This window comes from Melanaphis sacchari, unplaced genomic scaffold (assembly GCF_002803265.2).
Source record: "Melanaphis sacchari strain LSU unplaced genomic scaffold, SCAv2.0 Contig42_pilon_pilon, whole genome shotgun sequence".
Lineage (NCBI taxonomy): Eukaryota > Metazoa > Arthropoda > Insecta > Hemiptera > Aphididae > Melanaphis > Melanaphis sacchari.
Window position 1 is genome coordinate 3,015,563 of NW_020271275.1, and position 25,209 is coordinate 3,040,771.

At 24.9% G+C, this 25,209-nt stretch overlaps 1 protein-coding gene across 2 annotated transcripts in view; it reads right to left on the reverse strand.

Moving 5' to 3' along the window:
* Positions 1-275: 275 nt before the first annotated feature.
* LOC112597627 (elongation of very long chain fatty acids protein AAEL008004-like) overlaps positions 276-25,209 on the reverse strand; it is a 28,699-nt gene continuing 3,765 nt past the window's right edge. Inside the window, exons 1-9 of one of the 2 annotated variants that reach the window (XM_025343745.1) lie at positions 17,035-17,355; positions 15,435-15,576; positions 11,229-11,419; positions 7,051-7,131; positions 6,747-6,803; positions 6,029-6,134; positions 5,533-5,669; positions 5,245-5,430; positions 276-547 (exon numbers count right to left, since the gene is read on the reverse strand). In XM_025343745.1, coding sequence (XP_025199530.1) covers positions 428-547; positions 5,245-5,430; positions 5,533-5,669; positions 6,029-6,134; positions 6,747-6,803; positions 7,051-7,131; positions 11,229-11,419; positions 15,435-15,495 — 939 coding nt within the window. In that variant the 5' untranslated portion in view covers positions 15,496-15,576; positions 17,035-17,355 and the 3' untranslated portion in view covers positions 276-427. Of the gene's footprint in view, positions 548-5,244; positions 5,431-5,532; positions 5,670-6,028; positions 6,135-6,746; positions 6,804-7,050; positions 7,132-11,228; positions 11,420-15,434; positions 15,577-17,034; positions 17,356-25,209 lie in introns of those variants that run through there. The other variant, XM_025343746.1, reaches the window with a different exon arrangement.

Below are 25,209 nucleotides of genomic sequence, written 5' to 3' on the forward strand. Positions count from 1 at the left end.
CGAAAAAAAATGCGCTACATTAAAATAGCTTCTAAATGAATCTTTAAATCAAAAATGTAAATAAATAATATATGTAAATACGTATTATACACATGGTACATACTGTATTACATAATGTTTTAGTTTAGTTATGTATGTTGTTACATGTATACCTCAAACAGCGTTAAGTCTAAGTTTCACTGCTGCATACGCAATTTTTTCGTTTTATTATATTTATTTTTTTTTTATTTTTTTTTTTATTTTTTTTTTTTATTATATGGACATTTTTATCTTCAAATAATTCATTTTCAATAATTTTTCATATCATTATATTGTATTTATTATGTTTTGTTTGTTTTGAGTGTGCTTTATATTATTGGTGATTGTGTCATATATCCGCCAGCTGTTTTTCATTCGGTTAGGAACGTTTAATCGTATCGGTTCATCACTATTTGGTTTTGGCGTCTTCAGTCGTTTTGAAACCGTTGACGATGCCGTTCGAATAGTATACGACGACGTTGTCGTGTTCGTTGGATGAACACTTGCTGTAACTCGCTCCTTCCACCGGCTGTAAAACAACAATGATTACACACACACACATATATATATATATATAGTCATAAAGATACATATACAACGGTTAGTACCGTAAACGAATAAATAAATGCGTAAACGATTATATTATTAACGCTACATCAAGGCTGTGCTTTAACGAGTTTGACGATTACAATAAGCCTACAAGTCGGTATAAGTATTCATTATTTTTTTTCTATAAAATTTGACTGCTGAACAACTAATATATACGAGTTAATATATAGGTAGTTACATTAAACATTTACTATGAAGTGCAGTTTTTTTCGTCACTGCCAAGTATATAGCTGTTCAAAGAAGTATACACTGTTGACCCAAATTTTATATTACAGTATCTCTCATACAGAATTATGCAAAATAAATTTTATTTCAAAGATATATTTTTTTCTCAACACCCTTTATAGAAAGAGTTATGTATTTTTAAAAAAACAGACATGAATACCTATTTTTTGTGTAGACATAAATAAACGTTTAACATTTATAGATGAGCGGAATTCTGCAGATTAAAGAAACTCACGAAAGTGTAAGAGTTCATTCATTCACAAAACAGCACCTAAACGTTAAATATTTTTTATATATATAAAAAAAAAATTGTTCAATACTCAATATTTATCCATAAAAATTGCACATTTTGCACGATGAAGTCAATAGAAGTATATTTTGTTAAGACTTGACTAAAATAATGATATTAATTATTAGACGTAGACTTCGATACATTTTAATTTTATTATTGCTTTATTTTGTCTATATTAATATATATATTTAAAATTTGGTATCAACGAGTTTTATTATAGTATGTTAAATACCTACATAATCGTTAAAGAAGTTTAAATTTGTCTTGTTTCAAGTCTAGGTTTTATATAAATTAACTATAAAATATTTCATGTTATAGAATACGATTTTTCTACCACATCTTAGAAAAGTATAATTACAAACTCTCCCCTCAATTTATATATTGTATTCATCGAGAAAACTGCAGTGACCCATAATATATACACCACCTATAATATATAATAAATATAGTGCATTCGTTGTTTTTCGAGCTCCGACTGTAAAATCTATAAATCTTAAAGTTCAGGCTTTCAATAAGTATAAAGTATAAGCGGATGACTATATATACACTGAAATCCTTTAAGAGTTTAGATTCGGTGGTATATATAATATGTTATGTATAGTATGTATGTGGATTCGGAAGAAACGACCAGCGAGCGTATATATGTAGTTTATATTCAAAAACAAAAGTCAATGTTAGCATAACGCATGTTTACGTAATATACTGAATAAGTTATAACGCTCGGCAAGTATGTGTATTATATACGGCACTGGGGCTTTTGGAATTAAAATATTCGATTAACGCACATTTGACTATGCTCTATACATATTAATATATCATATTCGCGTACCCACTTATAACATATTTAGTACACATTTAGATTACGGTAAATTTAGGCAATGTACGCACGCTTCGAATCACTGAAACCGCAACACAGCTTGTACAATACGCAACATTATATCGATTATATCGAGGATCAACGTACCTAGCTGTTTTTGCTTTTAATATTTAAAATCTGTTAAGATATCAAAACATAGAAAAAAATTGTACATCTATGCAATAAAATGATTTGTTAAAATATTTTTTTTTTAATTTAAATAATTGAATAAAATATATAGGTACCGTATAAAACTTAAAAAAAAAAAATCATCTTCAATAAAAAAAAATCGATTAAGTTGTAAAAATATAACGTATTTATACGTTTTGATATAATTGACTGTTTAATATTATTAAATTTTACTACATATAAAATTAGCTTAAATATTAAAATAACATATTAATATTTGATATTTATTTTTATATATGCCATGATTTTTAATTTATACGTTCCAGTTAATTAGTGTTTTGATAATCTTTAACGTCAAATAAAAATAAAGTAAATATAATGTGAACAATATTTTAAAATTTCGGAATATTATTATTATAGACGTCCGAGGAATAACGTTCACAATTAGATAACGACGAATGCAGTAGCTGTGATTAATAAAATCAGATGGGTGGCTTTTAATAAAAAAAAATCAACTCAATTATTGAAGTAAAAAAAGCGTGCAAGTGGGTACCGCTCTGCTGTACATTAGGGGGTGGGGTGAACCTCGGACTAAGGTAGGTTAAATTTGAATGCAATGATAGGTATCATTGTATACGAAAAACGATTCTGAACGGAGATGATTTGTCAGTCTAGGCTATATTATATTTAAATATTGTCATACATTCTAATTTTGAAACAAATATTTTATTTTAAATTAGGACACATTTGCAAAAGTCATGGTTAATCAATTAATTATTAATTTTTATGAATTATATCTACAAAATAGTTTGCAAATATTCATGGTTTTGACGAATTTTTGTCAATATTTGAACTTCAAATGCTAATAAAAAAAATTGTGCCTATGTATTCTTAAAATTTTTTGATCACTATAAGAATAACTTATGAGGAACTTTGTATTAAATGTTCAAGTATTTTGATTGGGCCAAAAAAATTTTATCAACACTTCAAAAAAAAATGTTCAGAAAAATTAAAAATTTCAGTTGTCTATAAATAGCTCAAAAAAGTCAAAATATTTTGAACATTAAATCATGTAAAGAAAATGTTAATCTAAATAACTGGTTAAATTTTCAAGTATCTACGACTTTTTGAATTTTAACAAATATTTAAAATCGTTTGAGAATAAATCGTTATCCTTACACTGTTTTGTAAAAATTTAAAATTCAAAAGCACTTAAAATTTTTCCTATGATGCTTCGAGCTTTTACTATAGCTACTTGAAGGAAAACTTATGGAAAACAGTGTAGTATTTTTAATCCTTAGTTATAAACACAAACATTTTTATGATTTTTCAACTTCAAAATTACTTACAAATTTTCGCGTTTTCGATAGATTTCGTAAATATTTGAACTATAAATGTTTATAAAAAAAAAATTGTGACTAACGATTTTTAATTTTTTTTAGCTTCAATAAGAACAATTCATAAGGAACCTTGTATTAAATTTTCTAAATTTTTTGGTCATCCAACATTATTTTATCGACACTTTAAAAAAAAATTCTCATAAAAATCGATAATTTCAGTGGTCTATGAATAACTCAAAAAAGTCAAAATTTTTTGAAAATTAAACTGTATATAGATAACACTAACATAAACATTTGGTGAAAATTTCAAGTATTTACAGTGATTAGTTTTTGAATTACAACCATATAAAAAAATCGATATGGTCGAAAACTGGTTTTGTGTACAAATTTCCGTTTTTCCGTCATTTTTTTTTTGTTTTTCTCGATTTTTTTGAAAACTGTTGGAAAATGTTTATTTTTTACCTCTATAATGCACCAAGGATATTCACTTTGCCATCGGAAACCACCCCCGAAGTTTGAAATTGAAGCATTATTTCGACTACTTATGCTGTACACGACACAAAAAAAAAAAAACACATCATTGTAAAATCAATACATTCATCACTCCGTTCAGAATCTAAAACTGTATAGGTATAATACTTTATGTTATAAGTAAATATATTTGAAAACACACACCATTATTCTATGGTAATAAAAAGGCAATTAAGAGGGTTAATTATTTTTGTTTTGTTCTAGTATCATAGTTTATACGTATATTTCATAATGGCAGGAACATAATTGAAAGGAAAGAAAAGGAAATAATAAAAGAATTAAAGAAAAGTAATATTGCGATTTTTATTTTTTATTTTCCTTGTAATAACGTAAATATTTTTGAATTCTATTTAATTACTGACAAAAAAATATACACACGTATACTGTTTATTGATTATTAAAAAAATATATAAAGAATAAAATTTAAATAAAGATTTGAGATTTAGATAACAAAAATAGTTACCTTCAAACTGTATCTTAAATCAAACACATGTATACATCTTTCTAAGGAACAATCTTGACGAATTCCAGAATATGAAATTTATCTTATGATGGGTTTTTCTAGTCAAATGATTTATCAATTAAAATGATTGGCAGGTAAAGGTATTTTTGGAAAATACCTATCTATAAAGTTTATATTTTTGTGCTGGATTTAATATGATCTTTGCAATTGTTGGAAACTTAAGAAAAATTAAAAATATAATAAATACTTTTAATTGGTAAAAAGGAATGAAGATAAGTAATGTAAAAATTATTGATATCTAAAATATATATAAAAGCAAAATTAAACTTATACTTCTACCTCTTACGACTACTTCTTACGTGTACATAATCTAGTCCCTCCCCCTTCTTCCCGGGATATTGGTCAAAAATGCTATTTTATAGAAGTATACAATAATAATCGATATAAATATAAGGCTGATATACAGTGTAGTATATAACAAAAGAATTCAGACAAGTCAATTATATATACTTTTTCCGTGACATTTAGTGAAACGTATAAAGCATGAGTGCGCGACCAGCAAGTCCTTGGGGATAAATAAAAAGTTACTAAGAGATCGATAAAAATATTTTCAACGTCAAAAAAATGACATCCTTAAGGTTAATAGACCGTAGAAACATTTGAAATTACAAGGGCTCTAGTGTATCTCTCTTTTTTATTAATTTCTCGTCATCCATTCGTTTCTAATTTGCATGACCGAGTTCTATTTTATTATGTATTCTAGTAACTGTATACAACATACCATACAAGCTCCATCGTTTGCCGGTCTCCGTTTACCGTCACTGGTATATTTAGATTTGTAGAAGTCTGAGAACAGGAACAAGAACATGACTCCATGCAAGCCTATCCAAACCATGAAACTCTTCGGGTAGTTACATTCGCGGAACAAGAGTTGGAACTGGTGCACGAAAATGCATACGAATTGCAGCTATAAATATATGCATAGAAAAAACAAATTTCAATTAACGATCACCACAATAAATGATATTTAATTTTAATTTTAATAAGATATGTAATTTAAAAGCCGTACCATCTGGAATGAGGTGAGGTACTTCTTCCACCAAATGTATTTTTGGTATTTAGGTCCCATCGCCGACACCATGTAATAGAAGTACATAACGATGTGAACGAACGTGTTGAGCAATGCGAAGAAAGTGCTGTGGCCACCTATATGATTTAAAAAAAATAAAATAATTCTTTAAAGATATTTCATAAATATTATAATATATATATTATGCAGATAAGATATAGGGGTTTGGGGTCTACATACTGATGCTTAAATCACCAGTGATATTTATTTAACAGTTATATCGACACTATTATATTATTAGATAAGACAAAATATAATAAGAGCAGATGAATACTTTTGATTGAATTTAAATTCTAACTATATGTTGATTGTCACCGTTGAAGCTAAATTACGGTTAATATAACTTAACTACCTATATAAATATTAAATAGTTGCGATAACTAAAAAAAAAATTTTGGTGCAGGGGAAATTTTATAAAATATATATTTTAACGAACCGGGGGCGAATTTCATTCCCATCCAGACGCTCATCGGCATACATCCGTGGTGAATGACATGCAAGGTCGACACTTGTTGGTTCTTTTTTCTAAGTATGAAAAACAACTGAAAAGAAAAACAAAGCGAAAACGATACGGCTTTTATTAATTATATGTTACGAAGTTAAATAAGTATAATATATAATTATTATTATTGTGTAGTCACTGACCTCCACGAATAAATTACCTAATGTATATATATAAACACACAATATACGTAGCTCCGGTACCCTAACACAATACAATATAATATGTATATAGACCAAAAACGTACCCTCCAACCTCAACCCCAATCCTTTCACTATGTATATATTAGAAAAGGCAATAGCATTGAGTTGTACGAAAATAACACGTAAGCTCGTGTGACATTGGTCGATCGATTTTGTTTTTCTTCCCTGCTACGCGCCCGCCCCTATTAATATACCTATATTATAAAGTATTATACACGACGACTGTGAATTATTTCTATTCTGCCAGTTATTTTCAGGCACCACGACTAAACCATATCATATGTATCTAAACAACTTCATAAAATATTTTGTAATACACGCTAACCACCCGTAATAATCGTGAAAACAATACCATTGTCATAAGTCATAACCTATTCACTCACACATAAAATACACAATAATAATAATATATTATAAATTATTAAACAGTCATCAAGTGAAAAACTTACAGTGTCAAAAAATTCGGTGAATTTAGAAATATAGTACCACCAGCACGTTTGTGCCATCTGAAAATATAAAGACACGAGATTAAGAATATTATTTTACTATTTTATAATATTATAATGACAATAGTAGCTATTTAGTTGCAAAGCAGTATATTACTACGATTCGTTAACAAAATATATAATAACAAATAAAAATTCAAAATCGATAATATATTATTAGATATAATATTATGTACAAATTATAATAGATCAAAAATCAAAACAGATGATAATAAATTAATATAATAATAATATAAATAATACTCACTCGTAAAGCCATCGGGCTATAGGAATAGTCGACCGGCTGACATTTTAGACTATACGATCCTCCCCAGCCGCTCATCATATACTACGAAAACAAAACATTATTTTTAAATTAGAAAAGTATTTTTTGATATTCATTGATAGGTTTAACATAAACATTATATGTTTTTAGGCCAACCATCTTAATTTTTAAAAACGGTTATATGATAGATTTTCATAAAAAAAATGTTATATACATTAACAACTATAATATAAATTTAAGAAAATAATAATAATCTAGTCAAGGCCGAATTGGGTATTAAGACTAGTCATGACCTGATGAACCTTTATTGTTGAACGCACACCGCATTGATTCTAATACTAAATTTGTATTAAGTTGAGTTTCAATAAATCAAATTTCTAGAGATAAAAATTAATTAAATTTATGTACTTTTTAAGGCATATAACTAGATTTTTGAAAACATTCAAATTAGCTATTACTATAAATGTATTAAATAGGTACATATTACAAACAAAAGATTACATTTTAAAACACATAAGTATGATTTTTAATAATTTTATATTATATAATATCACTCTTGAAGTGCATTGCGTTTCTCTAATATTATAGCCAACTATTATTATTATTTTGATAACACAAACTCATTAAATTTCTTCGTAGCATATACATATATATATATATATATAATATGTATATTCGTGCATGTAAAAAATACAATTTAAATTATTATATTATTATCAATTATTATTAATTCATTTTCAAAAAAATAAAATAAAAAAACCACCATTATAATGGATAACGAATGTATTTGGGTCAAATACACGCGTTTAAAGATTGATTACAAATGTTGCGAGCATCTAAAGCAATACCGATTCTTCGGCCAATTTAATTTCAGCCTAATCGCGGTATATTTACTTTTGCCAAACAGTGCTTAAAAATACAGCGAAATAATACACATTTCGGCCCTAACGTTTATATACATACAGAATTCCTAATAAAAGTAGTACACCACGTAATTTCAAATATGATATAGCTATTATAACTCCAGAAATAAATTAGCAAATACGTTAAATAAATACATAGTATATATAAGATATAAGTATATAACTACTAATTATACGCACAAATATATATATATATATATATAATATTCAAAATAATTTGATTAATAAAATAAAGTATTTAAGTACACTATAGCATATTGAATAATTTCTAAAAAAAAAGCGTTAAAAAGCGATTAAAAGAATAAATTAAAATTCAACTCAATTAAAATACGCATCTACGATATTTTATAAACATTCATTCAAAATAAATAAATTTAAAGTGTTTAAAGAAAAATATTTTAACATTAATGTAAACACTTTATAATAAGATTGTTACACGTTTACCAATCACAAGTTTGAAATGTATAACGCGTAATATGCATTTGTAATATGCATGTGCATTGTTTAATTTCTACAACATTAATGTAATAATAATGCAAGGTTAATTAAAATAGGATGTTTTCAAATTTTAAGCAATATTGCAATACATTTGAACAGTTATAGAAGTGTATTTAAAAAAACTAAACATTAAGACTTTTGTATAATTAAGAAAAAATGTATTTATTTTTTAATTTTTTTTCTGAATCACACAAACAAATCAATTAACTACCCTAAGTATATAATATACTTAGTAAATTTAATCAAATCCATACAATATGTATAAACAAGATATTACAAATAAAATAACTGAGAAGTTCACGAAATACTTTTATAGATACTTAGGTACGAAATTTATGAATTTATAGAAGCTAATAAGTTTAAATTTTATTTTAGGATTTCAAATTTGTTATTTACTCATAAAATGGAAATTATAAATTAAAAATAAATTGAAAGGAATTAAAATTTAATCGCAGTATGATATATTATTAAGATCGATTAATACAATTGATATATCCTATAGTATTTAACCTTGCATAAAACAAGATTCTTATACTTATATAGTAAAAAAAAATATGGAATTTTCCTATGTTTAAAGTACATTAATAAATTCTAATTTTTATGAAGATACTACAGATGAATACCATTGAAGTTAATATAAAAAAGTAAATACCTACAGTTGTTTATTTTGAGAAACAAAATATATTTAATATTATGCATTTCCGATGTCAAATAAATAAATTAATAAATCATGTAGGTTAACATTAATCAAGGTTAATATAATTATATTAAACATGATCTGTAATTTTATAATTTAAATAAAGTTAATGCATATTTTAAAATTAAAAAAAAAAAGATTACAAATAATTTAATTTTAATTTAATAGTACAAACTCCCAGCTGGGTTACTGTTTATGAAATAAAAATATCACAGCCAAAGAATAAACAATTAAAAAATAATAATAAAAACTATTATATTATCAAAATAAGATATAGGTTAAACTAACTAATCAACAATGATTTAAATTAATTTTTACTCAAAAAAAAAAAAAAATATATTTAAAAATATATTACAAAATATATTACAAAATAAAATGCGCTTATTTAACCTAACCGCGCTTTGTTAATAATTATTTGTCAATTTTTTTATTTACATTTTTATAGTTTGAAATAAATGTAATGAGTATTCTTAATGTATTTAATTTATTTTTCATAAAACGCAATAAATCTACATTTTTATTTTTTTAACATCTTTCAACACGGGAAATGATAAATTAACAAATTATTAATTGATATTCAAATACTAGTATCTATATACGATATACATATTTTGAAAAAAAGTATGAAAAAAAAATTGCTATGATGAAAAAAGTATGATTATAATATTTATTTGTAAAAGATTTAGCAATGAATATTATGATTACTTCAAAGTAAAAAATAAAAGGAATATTATAGCTAAATTTATGTATAGCATAGGTTAGGTAATTAAACAGATTAGATATAATATTATATAGAATTAATAATTAACGAATATTCAATTTTTTTTTTTTTAACAGATACCTACAATAAAAGTCAATAGTTATTAAAATAGTACCAAAGATAAATATTTATTAGCTCTAACAGTCGGTAGTACCAAATACAAAATATATACTCTTACGAAAATTAAGAAAATAACATAAATATTCTGTAAGCACAGACACACTACTGTTTTTAATAGTCACCACTCATCACCTAAAATTCAGTGTCTATATAATAAACTAAACCTTTTAATAATTTAATTTAATAAGCTAACTTAAGGGCATTTAAAACATTAAATATAATGCTCATTGAATACAACTATCTCTCCAGCGCTATATTTTTTTAAATTCACATACAAATTAGTATTTTTTATACTAAGTTATGTATGGTAATAATTATAATTAATTTTCATTAAAAAAACAATATCAATTAACACAAAACACGAAGCGTGATGTCTATACAAAAAAAAAATCATTAGGTACAATTTACATTGTATAATACTTAGGTAAATCAAATTATTTTTTGTACGCTTATATTTACGGTAGATACCAAAGAAATTATTAACGCTTCAATACTACTTACATTTTTTAAAATTCTATAATAAATCGGAATACATATTGACTAAAGATAACCTAACTTGAGTGTCACAGCATTAGCTAGACCGGCCATTCCAAAGATTCAATTCATCAAAATTTAGAGAGAAAATAAAGGTCATATATGTAACAAAATTTAACAATTTAATAATATAATAATCATAATCATGACTAAACTGAAAGACGTCATCGCCTTGCTTTATAGAAGCATTATAAGTCAAAACTAATAACATATAATATAACGTTCTGGTTGCATTATATTATGTTCTATAGACATTAGATGACAACAATTGTAAATTATCAACAAATTACTATTTTTTAATAACGTACCTATACCAAATGTAGTAAGCATAATAAATAAAATGTAAAAACCCAATAAATATTTGAATTTATTTACCCTAAATGTTTATAAAAATCAAAAAGCCCATGAAGTTATTATTCAAAAGTATGGTTAAAAATAATATTATTTTTTGTTTTCAATTGTATCATGAAGGTAAGATTCAAAAACGAGGAAACTGAACGCGGAAACGTAAACAACACAAACACACGTTTGAATTATAATTTTCGCATCACTAAATTCCTGTCACATAGTCCATCTACAATATTCAATAATTGGAAAAAAGTGCACGTGGCCGGTAATAGGTACTTACTTCATAGAATATCCAAGCACTGAACATCGTTTGTATTGCATTATAAACTATAAGTACTTTTCTAAGTTGAAAAGGTTTTCGGTTTTCCATCAGTCTTGGCCCGAGCGTTTTGGCAAAATAACCATAGAACAGACAAATAAACAGCGTTGGAAATGGACTAGACAACATTGGCCAGCCGTTTACTCTGGGATCTGAAATAAAAAGATTAAAAATTAAAATTCTTAAAATACATGAATACACGATATTTTTTTTAGATACATAATGCAATAATATTTTCGTAAGCATTACATTCTAAAATGGAAGGCAGGCAAAGTAAAGTATGCTATATATGAAAAACTCAATTGTTTTTACTAGATTCGAATATTATACATATGGCTTGCAAAATATTGTTATTGGTATAAATATTTACCGATCTTTAAAGAAAACTAACAATCACTTAATTAAATATTTACTGAATAAAATTCATCAAAAAAAAAAAAAAAATAACAAAAAAAATTAAAAAAATACTAGTCAAATGTTGGTAACTTTTAATGATTATTAAATACTATTAAACAAATAAACTTATAATAAAATATTGTTGTAGTATTTATAACATTTAAATATAACTTCCACTACAGTGTTCATATACCTAATTTATATAAAGAAACCTAACTCCCAAGACCAAAGTGAAGTACCAATACAGCGTATTGATGCATATTTATATGGTGAATATAAAAATATTGATTAAAGACTTCCAATTCTTTAAAAATAAATTATTATCATTAGCGTGTCAAATTATTTTAAAATACAATAAAATGTCGTAGAAGTTATATTAATATAATTGTCAATCCAAATATTATAAATCATCGACTACAAAATATAATAATAAGGTATTAAAAATCACATAAACTAAATAACTAATAACTTTAAATACTTATTGTAATTGAGTACATTTAAATTGGTAATAACTTAAATAAAATATTAGTTGTTATTTATATTTGTTGATACTTGTTATAGCATTGTGGTAAGGTATAACATACCTAAAATTAACACTCTAACTAGTCAATGTCCTTGGATGCATTCAACTTTTAGTTACACAATGTTTCTATTTAGGGGCTAAAAGCCAATAGTCGATGATACTGATTACATTTATACAATATAATTTAAACGAAATAAAGGTAAAATAATGAAATTATAAAAAAAATCAACTTTATAAAAATCAAAATTATTTAGATGGTAAAATGTAATCTTCATTTTACATGTAAATAATCAAACACATAAATAAACATTTCATTTAATGTAGTGATAAATACCACAGTGAATATATTAAAGTTAGTTATTCTAATAGTTCATGATCTTAAATTTAGGACAAAAGGCCTTGCAACGAAAGGTGAAATATTAAAATGTATTTACAGGAAATACCTAATAGTAATATTTATAAAATTATGTCATCACACATTTGATGGACAGATTATTTAAATAGATTACAAATAAGAATTTAAAATACTATTTCTTAAAAAGAATGTTTAATCAAATAAATATATTATATTATCCAGGTAAAATAAAAATAAACGTTGCACTGTTGTCGATAATAATAAACACTTACTATATGTTCAGATCTAAATGCGGTGCATTACACATAATTGTAATTGAATATCTACCCAATTTTAATTAGTCACAAAGTAAACTTTAAAACTATACCAACTTTTTTAGGTGTGACTAGTTGTTCTATTATATTTAATGTAAAAACAAAATATAAACATATTTAAAACATATTCAACTTATGTTAAGTATTATTTTTATTAATATCGATAGATATATTTTTTTCTAAGCATAAATTTTAGTAAGTTTAAATTTCAATTATATTGATTTATATCATGAAATATTGTATTTATATTTCATAAGCAAGTGTTTTATTTAAAATTATTTCCTTATTTAATTTTTTTATCTTTAGAAAAGACCTATCAGTATTAAACTGAGAGAGTTTTAACTACTTTAAATATAACTGGTGTTGATTGAGATATACTTTAAGATGATATAATTATTCTTATTAAAACTATACAAGTAAAAATACAATAAATTTAATTTTAAATATTCCGATTACGTATGTTAATTAATATTGTAAATTATTTTTATATAATTATTATTTGTTCAAATACATAAATATTTAATATATATTCTAAAATATAAACATAAATGCTTTTTTATTTTATTATGAATAACTGTTTATTTATTTTGTAAGAAAATAGTCTCGCCACTTTTAACCTTAAAATGATTTAGGTTTATCTTTAAATTAAACGTTGTCAATAATGGTAAATATGTAATTTAATAATAATGTAAACATTTTTTCAATAATATAAGTAGGCCTGGTTTTTATATAGGATGGCTCACAGTTACTTCCTTTTAAACTCTATAACTAATACAGAATAACAGATGGCCAAATATAAAAAAAAATGTTGTTTACTCCAAGTATACAATCCTTAACAAAACAAAAAACTACCAGAAATGGATTTTCCAACAGTTTCTAAAAAGTGTACGAGTACGGTAAATTTACGATAACCTAATAACCAAGTAAAAAATAGGTACTTTATCGCTATCTACTTAATCTATATTATTGATTTTACAGAACAAAATTCAATATTTTAATAATGATTTATATTATTGCAATCCTTGTATTATCAAAGGCGATAAATTAATGTATGTATAGCTCATAGGAGAAAAACACAAATTTATTTATTTCGCCCTATATATCTTTTGGTCTTCTAAGTTAAAATTAAATCAATTAATTTATAAAATGATTGTTTTGAAAATAATGTGCAATCATTATTAGTTAGACCCCTAGCAGAGATAGGGTAATTTTATAAAAATTATACAGTTATAGTTATTATCTTACTAAAAATTATATTTTTCATAGTTACCGTTTTATATCGCATCGACAAATCTGACAACTTACTTTATAGCTATTAACTAACTAGGTAATATTTTTAAATAAAATAAAATTAAAAAAAAAACTAATAATTAAACAATTTTAAGAAAATTAATCTTTTTATAAAAAAAACTTAAAACAAGGAATTAAAATAAACGCAGGTGCAATTATAAGCTTTTAAAAATTATAATAGCAATTTAATTTAGAACGTGACACATGTCAAAGTCAAATAACCCCACTCTGCATAGTGTCTATACCTACTAAAGAAATTTATTTTAAATTATAGGGAAAAAATATAAAAATTATTTTCAAATAGGAGAGTAAATTCTATCTATAAATATATATGTGTGACAAAAAGAAAGAAAACAAAGAATGAATTTTATTTGGAATAATGCGATTTAAAACCATACTACAATATATATCAGGTGCATTCGAGTATACGGAAATGTACAAAAAAAAAGGAACAGAAGCAAAAAAAAAACAAATAAAAGATTTGTTTGGAAATTTAGAATATAAGGATGTTTTCGAGATTCGGGAAAGAATTTTATGGCGTGTACAATAGAAACCAGAATGCCGATAACAGCTGGAGCTGTCACAAATGGTATATAACTAGTAGATATACCGTGCACTTTCTACAATATACGTGAACAAAACCAATATTATAAAAGTACACAATGAATTGCTATAACATGACTTTTATTCTGGGGTTGTAAGATAAACACGTGCCATATTAACAATTTAACATAGTACTTATGAGTTATGATGTAATATGCACTTATCGTAATCGATCTTGCGGAGTCCTATCGTCTTATTTCAATGTTTAAATAATTTAAAAATTAAATAGTTTTATAAAATTAAATACAGTATATTATACCTGTAACTAAGCATAATTTAAAGAAATGTATTTATTTGCTGTAACGCACACTATATATTACATGAATTTTAACGATTTTCACATAATCGGAAACCATAATAATGATGACTAACCAATCGCTTTATATTGTCATTTAAATTTTAAAAACATACCTATACGAATACTTGTGAGCGGAAGAGGAGCGTTTATTAGAATAAATAAAACATACTCGTTAGAAAAATATTACTTAATGACCTACATCTACACCTTTCTCCTAGCAAATTTGTTCCCCACCGATTACATGATAGTAATCGCACATATCCACCTGTTCTGCCGGTATAACATAATTCTTTAGAATTAAGGTTTTTTTTTTTTTTTGACGTAATACTAAAATCGAAAGTTGATACCGTTAAATGAAAATAATATTTAAAATTATAAATATACTCACCACTTTTGTTGTCCATTATGTCGTGGTAACTGTCGATAAAGTTTAAGACTAGTTGTGCCATTTTTTTTTTTTTTTGTTTATTTTTTTATTTTCTCTTAAAGATCTGTCCAATGACTGTAGTAGTTGTCCCAATAAGTAGGTACTGAAATAAAACGAAAATAGTCATATTAATTTATGCGTATAACAACAAACGTATATGGCGGGAGAAGAAAAAAAACAATAAACAAAGCAATAACAGTATACAAGTTGATTCGTTCACAAACCGAGCAAACTCACGTAATAAACAAAAAAAAAAAAAAACAGGTATTCGACGCAATATGATAACAAGATGTTCAAACCAGGAAAACCACATACATGCAGGGTATAATTTTAAATTATAAACAGGAAGGGCAGGTACGACTTTGTAATAAACACTTGAACAATTTTTTTTCGTACATTTATAAATAAACGTGTGAATAATAATAATAATTTTAGTTAGAAGTAGATTTATTACTCTTGCGGGCATTATAATATTGTTAAATATAGACATAGTTGACCTCACCATATTGTAATCAAACCCATATTTACATTTCAATCCTAGTAAGTTGTAGTAGCATAATATTATATATTATATTATAACGATTAATTCTAATATTATACGCTGAAAACGTTATCATCGCGGTCAACATCTGTAAAGCAAAGAACGTGCTTGGACACATGGGCGATCGTAAAGAAATTTAAAAGTTATTCGGGTTATATAAAGAAGCCATATTATATATTACTATAATATAATATAGTAGGTAATGTGTTATTTGTGCATGAGTTAATTCACTCCATTATGACGGAGTTATGACTTAATAACATAAATAAGTAGGTACTCGATTGATTTTCGTCTAGATTCCGTGTTTTACACAATATTTCGACGCAAATGCGAATCAGTTTTATCCATTGCAGCGACAATATTATTTAAAGAATTGTAAGCAATAACTAATGCTACGTTTATTCAAATGAGATAGTTTACATCACGCTAAAACATACGTAACAAGTAATAAGTTAATAATATAATATTAAATATAATAATTTATAGTTTTAAAAAGAGCGTTATTACAACTGCTGATGCGGTGGCACGTGCTAACCGCGGTCCCTGGCGGTGACGTCACGGCGACGCGTCCAAACACCCGTCGTCAACCACGGGCAATATATTTCGCGCGCGCATGTTTTTTTTCATAATATATAATATGGCCATCTTTAAAATCGAATGTAATATAATAATTGTAATTCGACCCACGTACACCTTCACCACCACTACTACAACAACTGACGAGAGAGCAGATTATACATAATTCAACTAGCAAACGTTGCCGATTCATCAACCAGAGACGTGTACAAAGATATCACCGAGTGGGGAAGAGACGAAATATACACACAGGTAGAGTATTAATGCTAAAAATATAGAAAAAAATATAATTGTTTCTAAAACAACAATGTACGCAACAACGCACGGTGACAATCCGATGTAAAACAAAACCCACTATGATTTGCAAAGGCCAATCGAGAAGCCGATCTTATAATATACCATAATCATAAGCAAAAAAAAATCAATTAAAAAAATTAACTTTACCTTATTTCATAAAAAAGTTTGAAAAAAAAAAATTACACGGTAATCGATATAGTTCCGAAACGCAATAGGTAGTACACTAGCCCGGTGGCGAAAATCGAATACAATGACCGTACTAAAAATATATGTATTATATAGTATTTAATTTTGATTTTGATTTTCGGATGTATTTCGTGTCACTTTACGCGACGACGACGACGACGACGGCGGCGGCGGCGGCAGTAACGTCGAACAATACGCACGAAAGCCACGCGGTTGACTGGACCGATACCGTGGACGATTATTATAAGACCACTATTGCGGCGGCGGCAATTCCGAGACCGTGTCGTCGTTAGAGGCGCGCGCGTGTATGTGAGGGAGTGGGAGAGTGTGACGACGGTGGTGACCGGACGAGATAACTAACTACAACTACTACTGGCCTTTTTTAGATGGCAAGTGGTGTGCGTCAGCCCGGGAGAGAGTGAGAGAGAAAGATAACGAAGCGGCTGGTGAGTGAGAGGGGACGAACACCGTGTAAAAATCCTTCCCGGCACCGGACGTTTTATTATGTATAAAGTCGTATTACTCGTATTATTATTATTATTATTATTATTATTATTATTACTATTATCATCGTCGTCGTTTTTATTTCCACCCCCTAAAAGGGTTGTCCTGACAGTATTTTAAACGATTTGCTCGTACATTATAGAAGACGAACGGGGAGGACGCAGATCAAGAGAGAAACCGCAATACCCCACCTATTGACGAACGACCGTAGTAAATATAAACGCTGCTGCTGATGCAGAATTAAAACAAAAAAATATATATAACACGATAATAATTATAGCAATAAGACTTTTAAAATAAACACCAACAAATGTTATATATACGAGATACAATGTTTCATTCAAACCTTTTTTAGTAGAAAGGTGTGGAGATTATCTAAGTTATTAAGCTCATACGTTTCATTCCTGCCATTAACACTGTTCATACAACAATTATTAATTATAAAATAACAATAATGATAGTAAATTTTTCAAAAATTGCCATCATATTTCAGTATATTGCCATTGTATTACTATCATACAGTACGACATAATGCATTACAATTTAGTAAAAGTATACAATATATAAGTACATGATAAGATTTAAATCTTAATTCGTCATAAGGTAATAAGTACAATAATTATTACGATCATTAGTTGATTAATTTATTAAATGCAAAATTAAATACCACAAATAAAAATAAAACTCTTTGATATTTTATCAAAATATTAGTCAGGTATTCAAACCTGTGATAAACATGACTAAATTGTAAATCATTTGTCAAAATATACTTAATTTAACATTGAATTATAGCATACCGGTGTTACAATATATTTGTTAAATATTATCTAGTAATTTAATTATTTCAGTTTTTTTTTAACATATTTTTGAACTATTTCTTTTGATAAATACATTTTTATAACAAAAATAATGCCTAATGGATTCATGGTAATCGTTAATTATTAATTGTACATTTTTTATTTTATAGATCTTGTATTCATGAGGTTGGTCCTAAATTTCAAGGCCTAACTTAAGAGGACGCCGCACCCGCATGTGTTGTTTCCGTCTTACATACATACAAATGCGGCGTCCTCTTAACATAGCATACCGACTTAGCCTATTTAATTAAAAAATGTGTTGATATTTTTCTAATTGATTAATAAATAGACCTAAAAATTACCTTGCTAAAGATAAGCCATAGAACTTTGTAAAATATAAGGTATACAATCAAATAAAGACATCAATAAACTCATTCACAACAAATACAAAAGAAAATGAATAAGAGAATTAAGATAAATCAAAAATATTAAAAAAATATTACCATCACGCAACACAAAGATGAACTAATAAAACAAGAAATATTTAACTCAGAATAGGTTAAGTACAAAGATTTTACCCACGAGCACATAATGAATAAAGAACTAAAAATATGTCCAATGAAGAGTGTTTGGGAGTCAAAAATCTAACACCTCCATGATTCACTGAGATCTAATGAAGACACGATCAAAGAATAATAAATACTTTTTATTAAAGAAATTAACTTGAATAGCATTTTGAAAAATATATTGTGATAAGTTGTAATAAATTTATTTTAGCTCAAACCAATGAACTTGCAACTAATGTTGCTTAATTTCAATTAAAATAATTTCAATAATAATAATAATGATTAACATTCGCTATGTATTGTAAAAATATATTAAGTTTTATTTATTCAATTAAAATATAAATATACGAGTAAAGAACTTCTATGGAAGGTATTTGGTTTAGAAAGAATTTATAATTTAATATAAGTATAAATACTTGCAATGTAAATCATAATATCTATATCTAGTTATTTTCTTTAAATGTTGTTGTTTACATACCTATTCATTTCAAATACAAAAAAATATTAAAATGTAATAAGATATAGCATAGCTGATAGAGGCATGCCGCATATTAAATACTTATTTAAAAAACCGAAATAAATATATAGCAATCATTGCATATAATTATCCAATTCAATTTTAAGTTATTAAAAATATAACATACACAACAAAAAATCGTTAAATTATCTTAGTTAGATAACCAATTTTAACAAGCTATAGAAGTAACAATAGTTAGGTAAAATTAAAATTTACAATTAAACAAAACTTGTACTTTATTTCTACAGTCAAATAATTATATAATATATACTTACATTAAAAAAAAGTATGTATTCTAGATAAATCAAGATAATACAATATACTTAATATATAGAATGAGATACAAAATATTTTAGACCATTTTTAGTGAATATCCAAAACTCTCTCCTTTATTAAAATTAGTAGAAAAACCAAATCTCCTAATAACCACCTTAGCCTTAACTAGTTACCCTTTAAAAGTATGAAAGCATTCTATACTTTAAATAATTGAGAGTAAAATGCAACTAAACTGCGTGGTTTCGTTATAAATATTTTTATAATAAACATACTAATTTCATATTATTATTAAAAATTTATTTTCCTATTAGTAAGACGATTTGTTGAACTTGAACTACTTAGTTTCTAACAAAATCATCAAATATAAATTTGGTTATTAATTATTATCTATCATATCATATTATAATATTGTATTAACGTAGGTATAATTTAATAATTAATAGTCGATATCAACGAATCGTAAAATAATAATGAATATTAGGTTATAGTAGTATAAATTTCTAAAAATCAATAAAATATAAATTTAAAAAATCCATTGTGCATATAAAATAATAATAATAATTATTATTATTATTATTACTATTAATTAATAACTATAAATTTAATGGCGAACATTCTAAAGTTTCTGCAAACAATATTGTCTATTATAAATAACTAAAATTTGAGAAATACTCATTGTTTTTTCATTTAAATATTAAATTTTGTCAAAATTTGAATTTAAAATGTCTATGAAAAATTATTAATACGTATTTATGATATTTAAATAAATTTCTGTAATAGGAGTTTTGTACAAACATATAAAATTTCAACAAATAGTACAAGAGGAGCCAAAATATTTTGAAAATTATACTATGTCTAGAGATCTATATTAAAAATATATTTAATGAAAGTTTTAAATTTCTACGGTAATCAAAATACTAAATAAATTTTATGGTGTTGTGTAAGTAGGTATTTATATTGTATCTTTAAATCTTTCTCAGTTATTTTTAAAAATACTGAAAAATATTTAATTATAATCCAATTCTCTACCAAAAACTATTCTCAAAGTTGAGAATTGAAGCACTTTTACTGCTCCAAAAGATGATGAAAACACAAAAATAATAATAAATAATACACACAACATTTTTAAACAAATAATCACATTTATTTCTGATATATGTTTATTAAACTCGATTGTTTTCAATTGAATTTTAAAATTTTAAACAAAACTATAATAGGTACTAATTTTTTTTTTTTTTTACAGCGTCGATCATACATTAACTAAATGTCTTAAATAAATCGTATTGATATTGGAATAATATGACAAAAGTTAAATGAATTCTCGATCAGTTATTAATTTGTATAGATTTAAAATTTAAAAAAAAAATATGAGTTAAATGTTTTCATTGATCATGAAGACACAAATAAAATTATAAGGCTAGTTCTATATGCGATACAAGACTCTTAAATAAAATTAAAAAATTTAAGTCATATTTTATTGAAAATTGAAAGCTGAATAAAAGTAAGTAAAATACAAAAAGTATATAGCATTTTACAAATATTCAATTGTGTAACATTAATTTAATACGTTATCATATTCTAAAATAGATACACTTTAATGAAAAATGCATAGGTAATGTTAAATAAGTGCGAATATTTAAAACATTTTAACCAATTACAACGTAATTAAATATGTATTAAATACATAAAAGGTAATAAAATTTCAATTATACTTAAAATATTTTTTTAATATAAAATAATGTTTTACTTGCAAAAAATGTAAGCAGGTATTGTTATTTACATAAGTACTACAAAATATAGCAATTTATTATTCTCTATTGTTAAAAATTGTATTGAATATTTTTTTAGTAAATAACAAATTCACCTTTGAAGAATTGCTATACCTAGTAAAATAAAATATAGTACAGCAAGACAAAATATTTAACTTGCAAAATAATTAAAAAATACAAAAGACATGATAAAATGTTTGTAATATGTCTATATAGCATTAATTACAAATAATGAAATGCTGTAAGTACCTACCTACATTATAGAGAAACCATACAGTTCCGCAGTATCATAATACGTTTTATACCTAATATACACAAAACATAATACTGCATTTGCATATATCAATTTATTAATATTCTTTACAATAATTATCAACACATATAAAAATATAAGTATATGTTCGTTAATAAATACATTAATTAAATTATTTCCTTTCATCAAGTATAATTATTTTATCTATCGACTATCGAGTAAATTTGTGGAACTGAAACTTTAATCGTATGACTATATTCTTTAGTTAATTGACCTAACATTATTTATATTTGTAAATTTGTAATTCCAGTCTTCAATTAAAAATGATAATTTAATTTCTATGTAAATTATACTTAGATAAATACCTTATTTTTCACATAAAAAAAGTACTATAGGGAGTACTTAAAAATGTGTATGAAGCAGTTAAATAGTTGATTAATAAATAATACATTAAATATTAATTTAATTTATTTTTAACTTATAATTTAATTGAAAAATATTAAATTAGCCAAAATCTATTAGGTTTTCTTAAATTTTCAACAGTTAAAAAAAAAACTGATAAAATACGGAATACAATACAGGAAGTTATAGGTAATTATATTTCGACATCCTTCTTTAATACTAACTTAAACGTGTATCATTTAAATTATTTATAAAAAACATAATGCATAAATAGATGTGTTTAAAGTTTAAACCATTATAAGTCATACTATATTCTATGTATAAATATTTTATTGAATTAAATTAAGTTATAGCACTGTACACTGTCCAGTAAAGAACACGCCGATTTCGCGAATCCCCATGCAACACTGCTATCGAGGACCATTACTCTATAGCAGGGCGTTTCGTGGAGATGCGTAGAATGGATTTTCTTGTTAAACAGGGTATAGGTATTCCATGTAGTGACTACATCTTATAATTGGATTATTAGGCACTATACCACGATATTATATTTAAGATCACAACCAAAAATTTAACATAAAATTACAAATATTAAATAAAATATACAAATGTTGTGGATAACTATATTATAAATATTTTATATAATAACATGAAACTAATTTCTAAGTACAAACTTGACGTAGCAACTTGTATACCAAACAAAAATATAGTTATAACAAAATTATCATAACACGCAAAACAATTAAAAAAATAAAAAGTATAAATAAAAAAATTCGTACAGTATACCGATACTGGAGTAATACTATTATACACATATTTCAATGTTCACATTTAAGATTTAGCGATCAGTGATGCATTATTATACATAATATAATATATTTGCATTAGTAAAACCAGATCGATTTATTATAGAGTATAATTCATAGAGTAGGTACCTATTAAATGTATTAATGAGAAGAAATGTTATTAAATTCTCTTGAATACTCAGATATAGCCGATAAAGTGCTCACTTAGCAATCAAGTGTATTGTGTATTACCCGGAGTATTACCTGAATTTGAATTGTATAGAAACGATATCCAAATATTAGATTGAATTAACATTCAAGCAAGTTACAAGTAAATAATAAACACTAAAATGTATGTGGCTTTTTTCTAAAAAAGCTTTATTTTTAATTTACAGTAAAAAACTTATATAAGTATCTTGTATTAAATCTCCAAGACTTAGACATTAAAATTAATATTCATCATGTTAATATAAATTTAATCTTCAAATAAGCCATAAAAATAAATGTAAGACAGCTATATAAAATCTATATGCTTTTGGCTAAGAAAAAAAAAAATAGCTTAAATTTTTTATATTTAATTTGTTTTTGAACAAATAAATTTTATTAAAAATATCAGTTATTATCAAACATAATTACAATTATTTTATTTTAGAATAAAATAAAATATAAAATATATTAGTTATATATATTTCACGTTTAACAGAAAAATTAACTAGAATAATAACCTTGACAATTAAAATTATTATTCAAGGACAGAAATAACAAGTTTTGGATAAACTTGAGTATATAAACCCCATATTGTAAGTACGAAAACCCATAACAGGTTAAAGTCCGAAACGAATGTTATTTGAACCTTGATAGACAAGTTATATAGACCTTATGCAAACTAAATTAAGGTAGTTCAATATTATACCTACCTAACACATTTATAACATTTGGCTGAAATCCAGTCTAATTTTTAATAGGTACCATATTATTTTAAATATAAAAAACTGCATATTTTAATGATTAAAAATATTAATTGGATAGACATTAAATAACAATATATATAATTTATTTGAATATGATTACTTTAGTATTTCAAATATATTTAAAAAGTTCAAACATTATTGCAATAATTTAATAAACATTTCTACGAAAAAAAGATTGAAAATGTAAAAACTAAATAAAAGTGAATATTTTATATTCACGCCATACCAATAATAATCATTATTCTTAATACCTATAAAAAGTACCTGGTGAGAAAATATTTATACACTAATTTAAAACTAAAACTTTTTTAAATTTATTTTTTTATTTTTTATTGAATGGTTATTTAAATAATATCTTACAAAACACAAAATAATTATTCCGAATTTAAAGAACATTCAAACATTAAAAACAAAGACAGAAAGAAAAACTTTAATTTTAAAAATATATATCAATTGTATGCAATAAATCTACATTTTTTTTCGTAGAACAATTGAATTGTTTTACATTCAATTGACCTAGTTTAATATTTAGTCCTAGATTATGTTTAAATGGTACGTAATTTAGCTTGGTAGGTAAATAAAACATTAATAAATAATTAATATTAAGCATACTTAAAATACATAACTATGGTAGGTATACTATGGTATATATATTACCTATAATTTACTTCTAATCATTTTTAAACGACACTAAATTGTAACTTCGGGCTACAACAAATTATCAAATTATTAATGTACTTTCAATTTAACAAGTATTGCTATTAAATATTAGAGAAATACCTGAGGAATTTTAACAATACAAATTTAAAAAAATATATTGTATATAAATAAAATAGCTTAACAATAATAATCGTGTTAATATAATTCCGATCATAGGTATACTGGTTTAATTTTATATTAAATACTAATCGACTCTAACATTCGGTAATCGTAAAAGAAAAGTGTTTGTCAATCAACCGATGACGAACCAGCTTATCCAGCTTACGACAAAATACCCATAATTTTAAGAAATTCTGAACAATTCAAAATAAAATACGTAAGAAACTACCTAATTTATAATATATTTAATTAATTTAATTTAATTTTCCGTATTATATATTCTACTTAAAATTAATAAATGCATATTACAATATTCAAAACTTGATAATCCTAGAAAGTAAATATTTTGATTAAAATAGTTGTTAATATATGAATATTGTTTAGTTTAAAGTCAATAATACAAATTACTATAGGTAGTAGGCATTAAACACTGAATAAGGAATACCATTATCTTTAACATATTTTATACTTAATTTA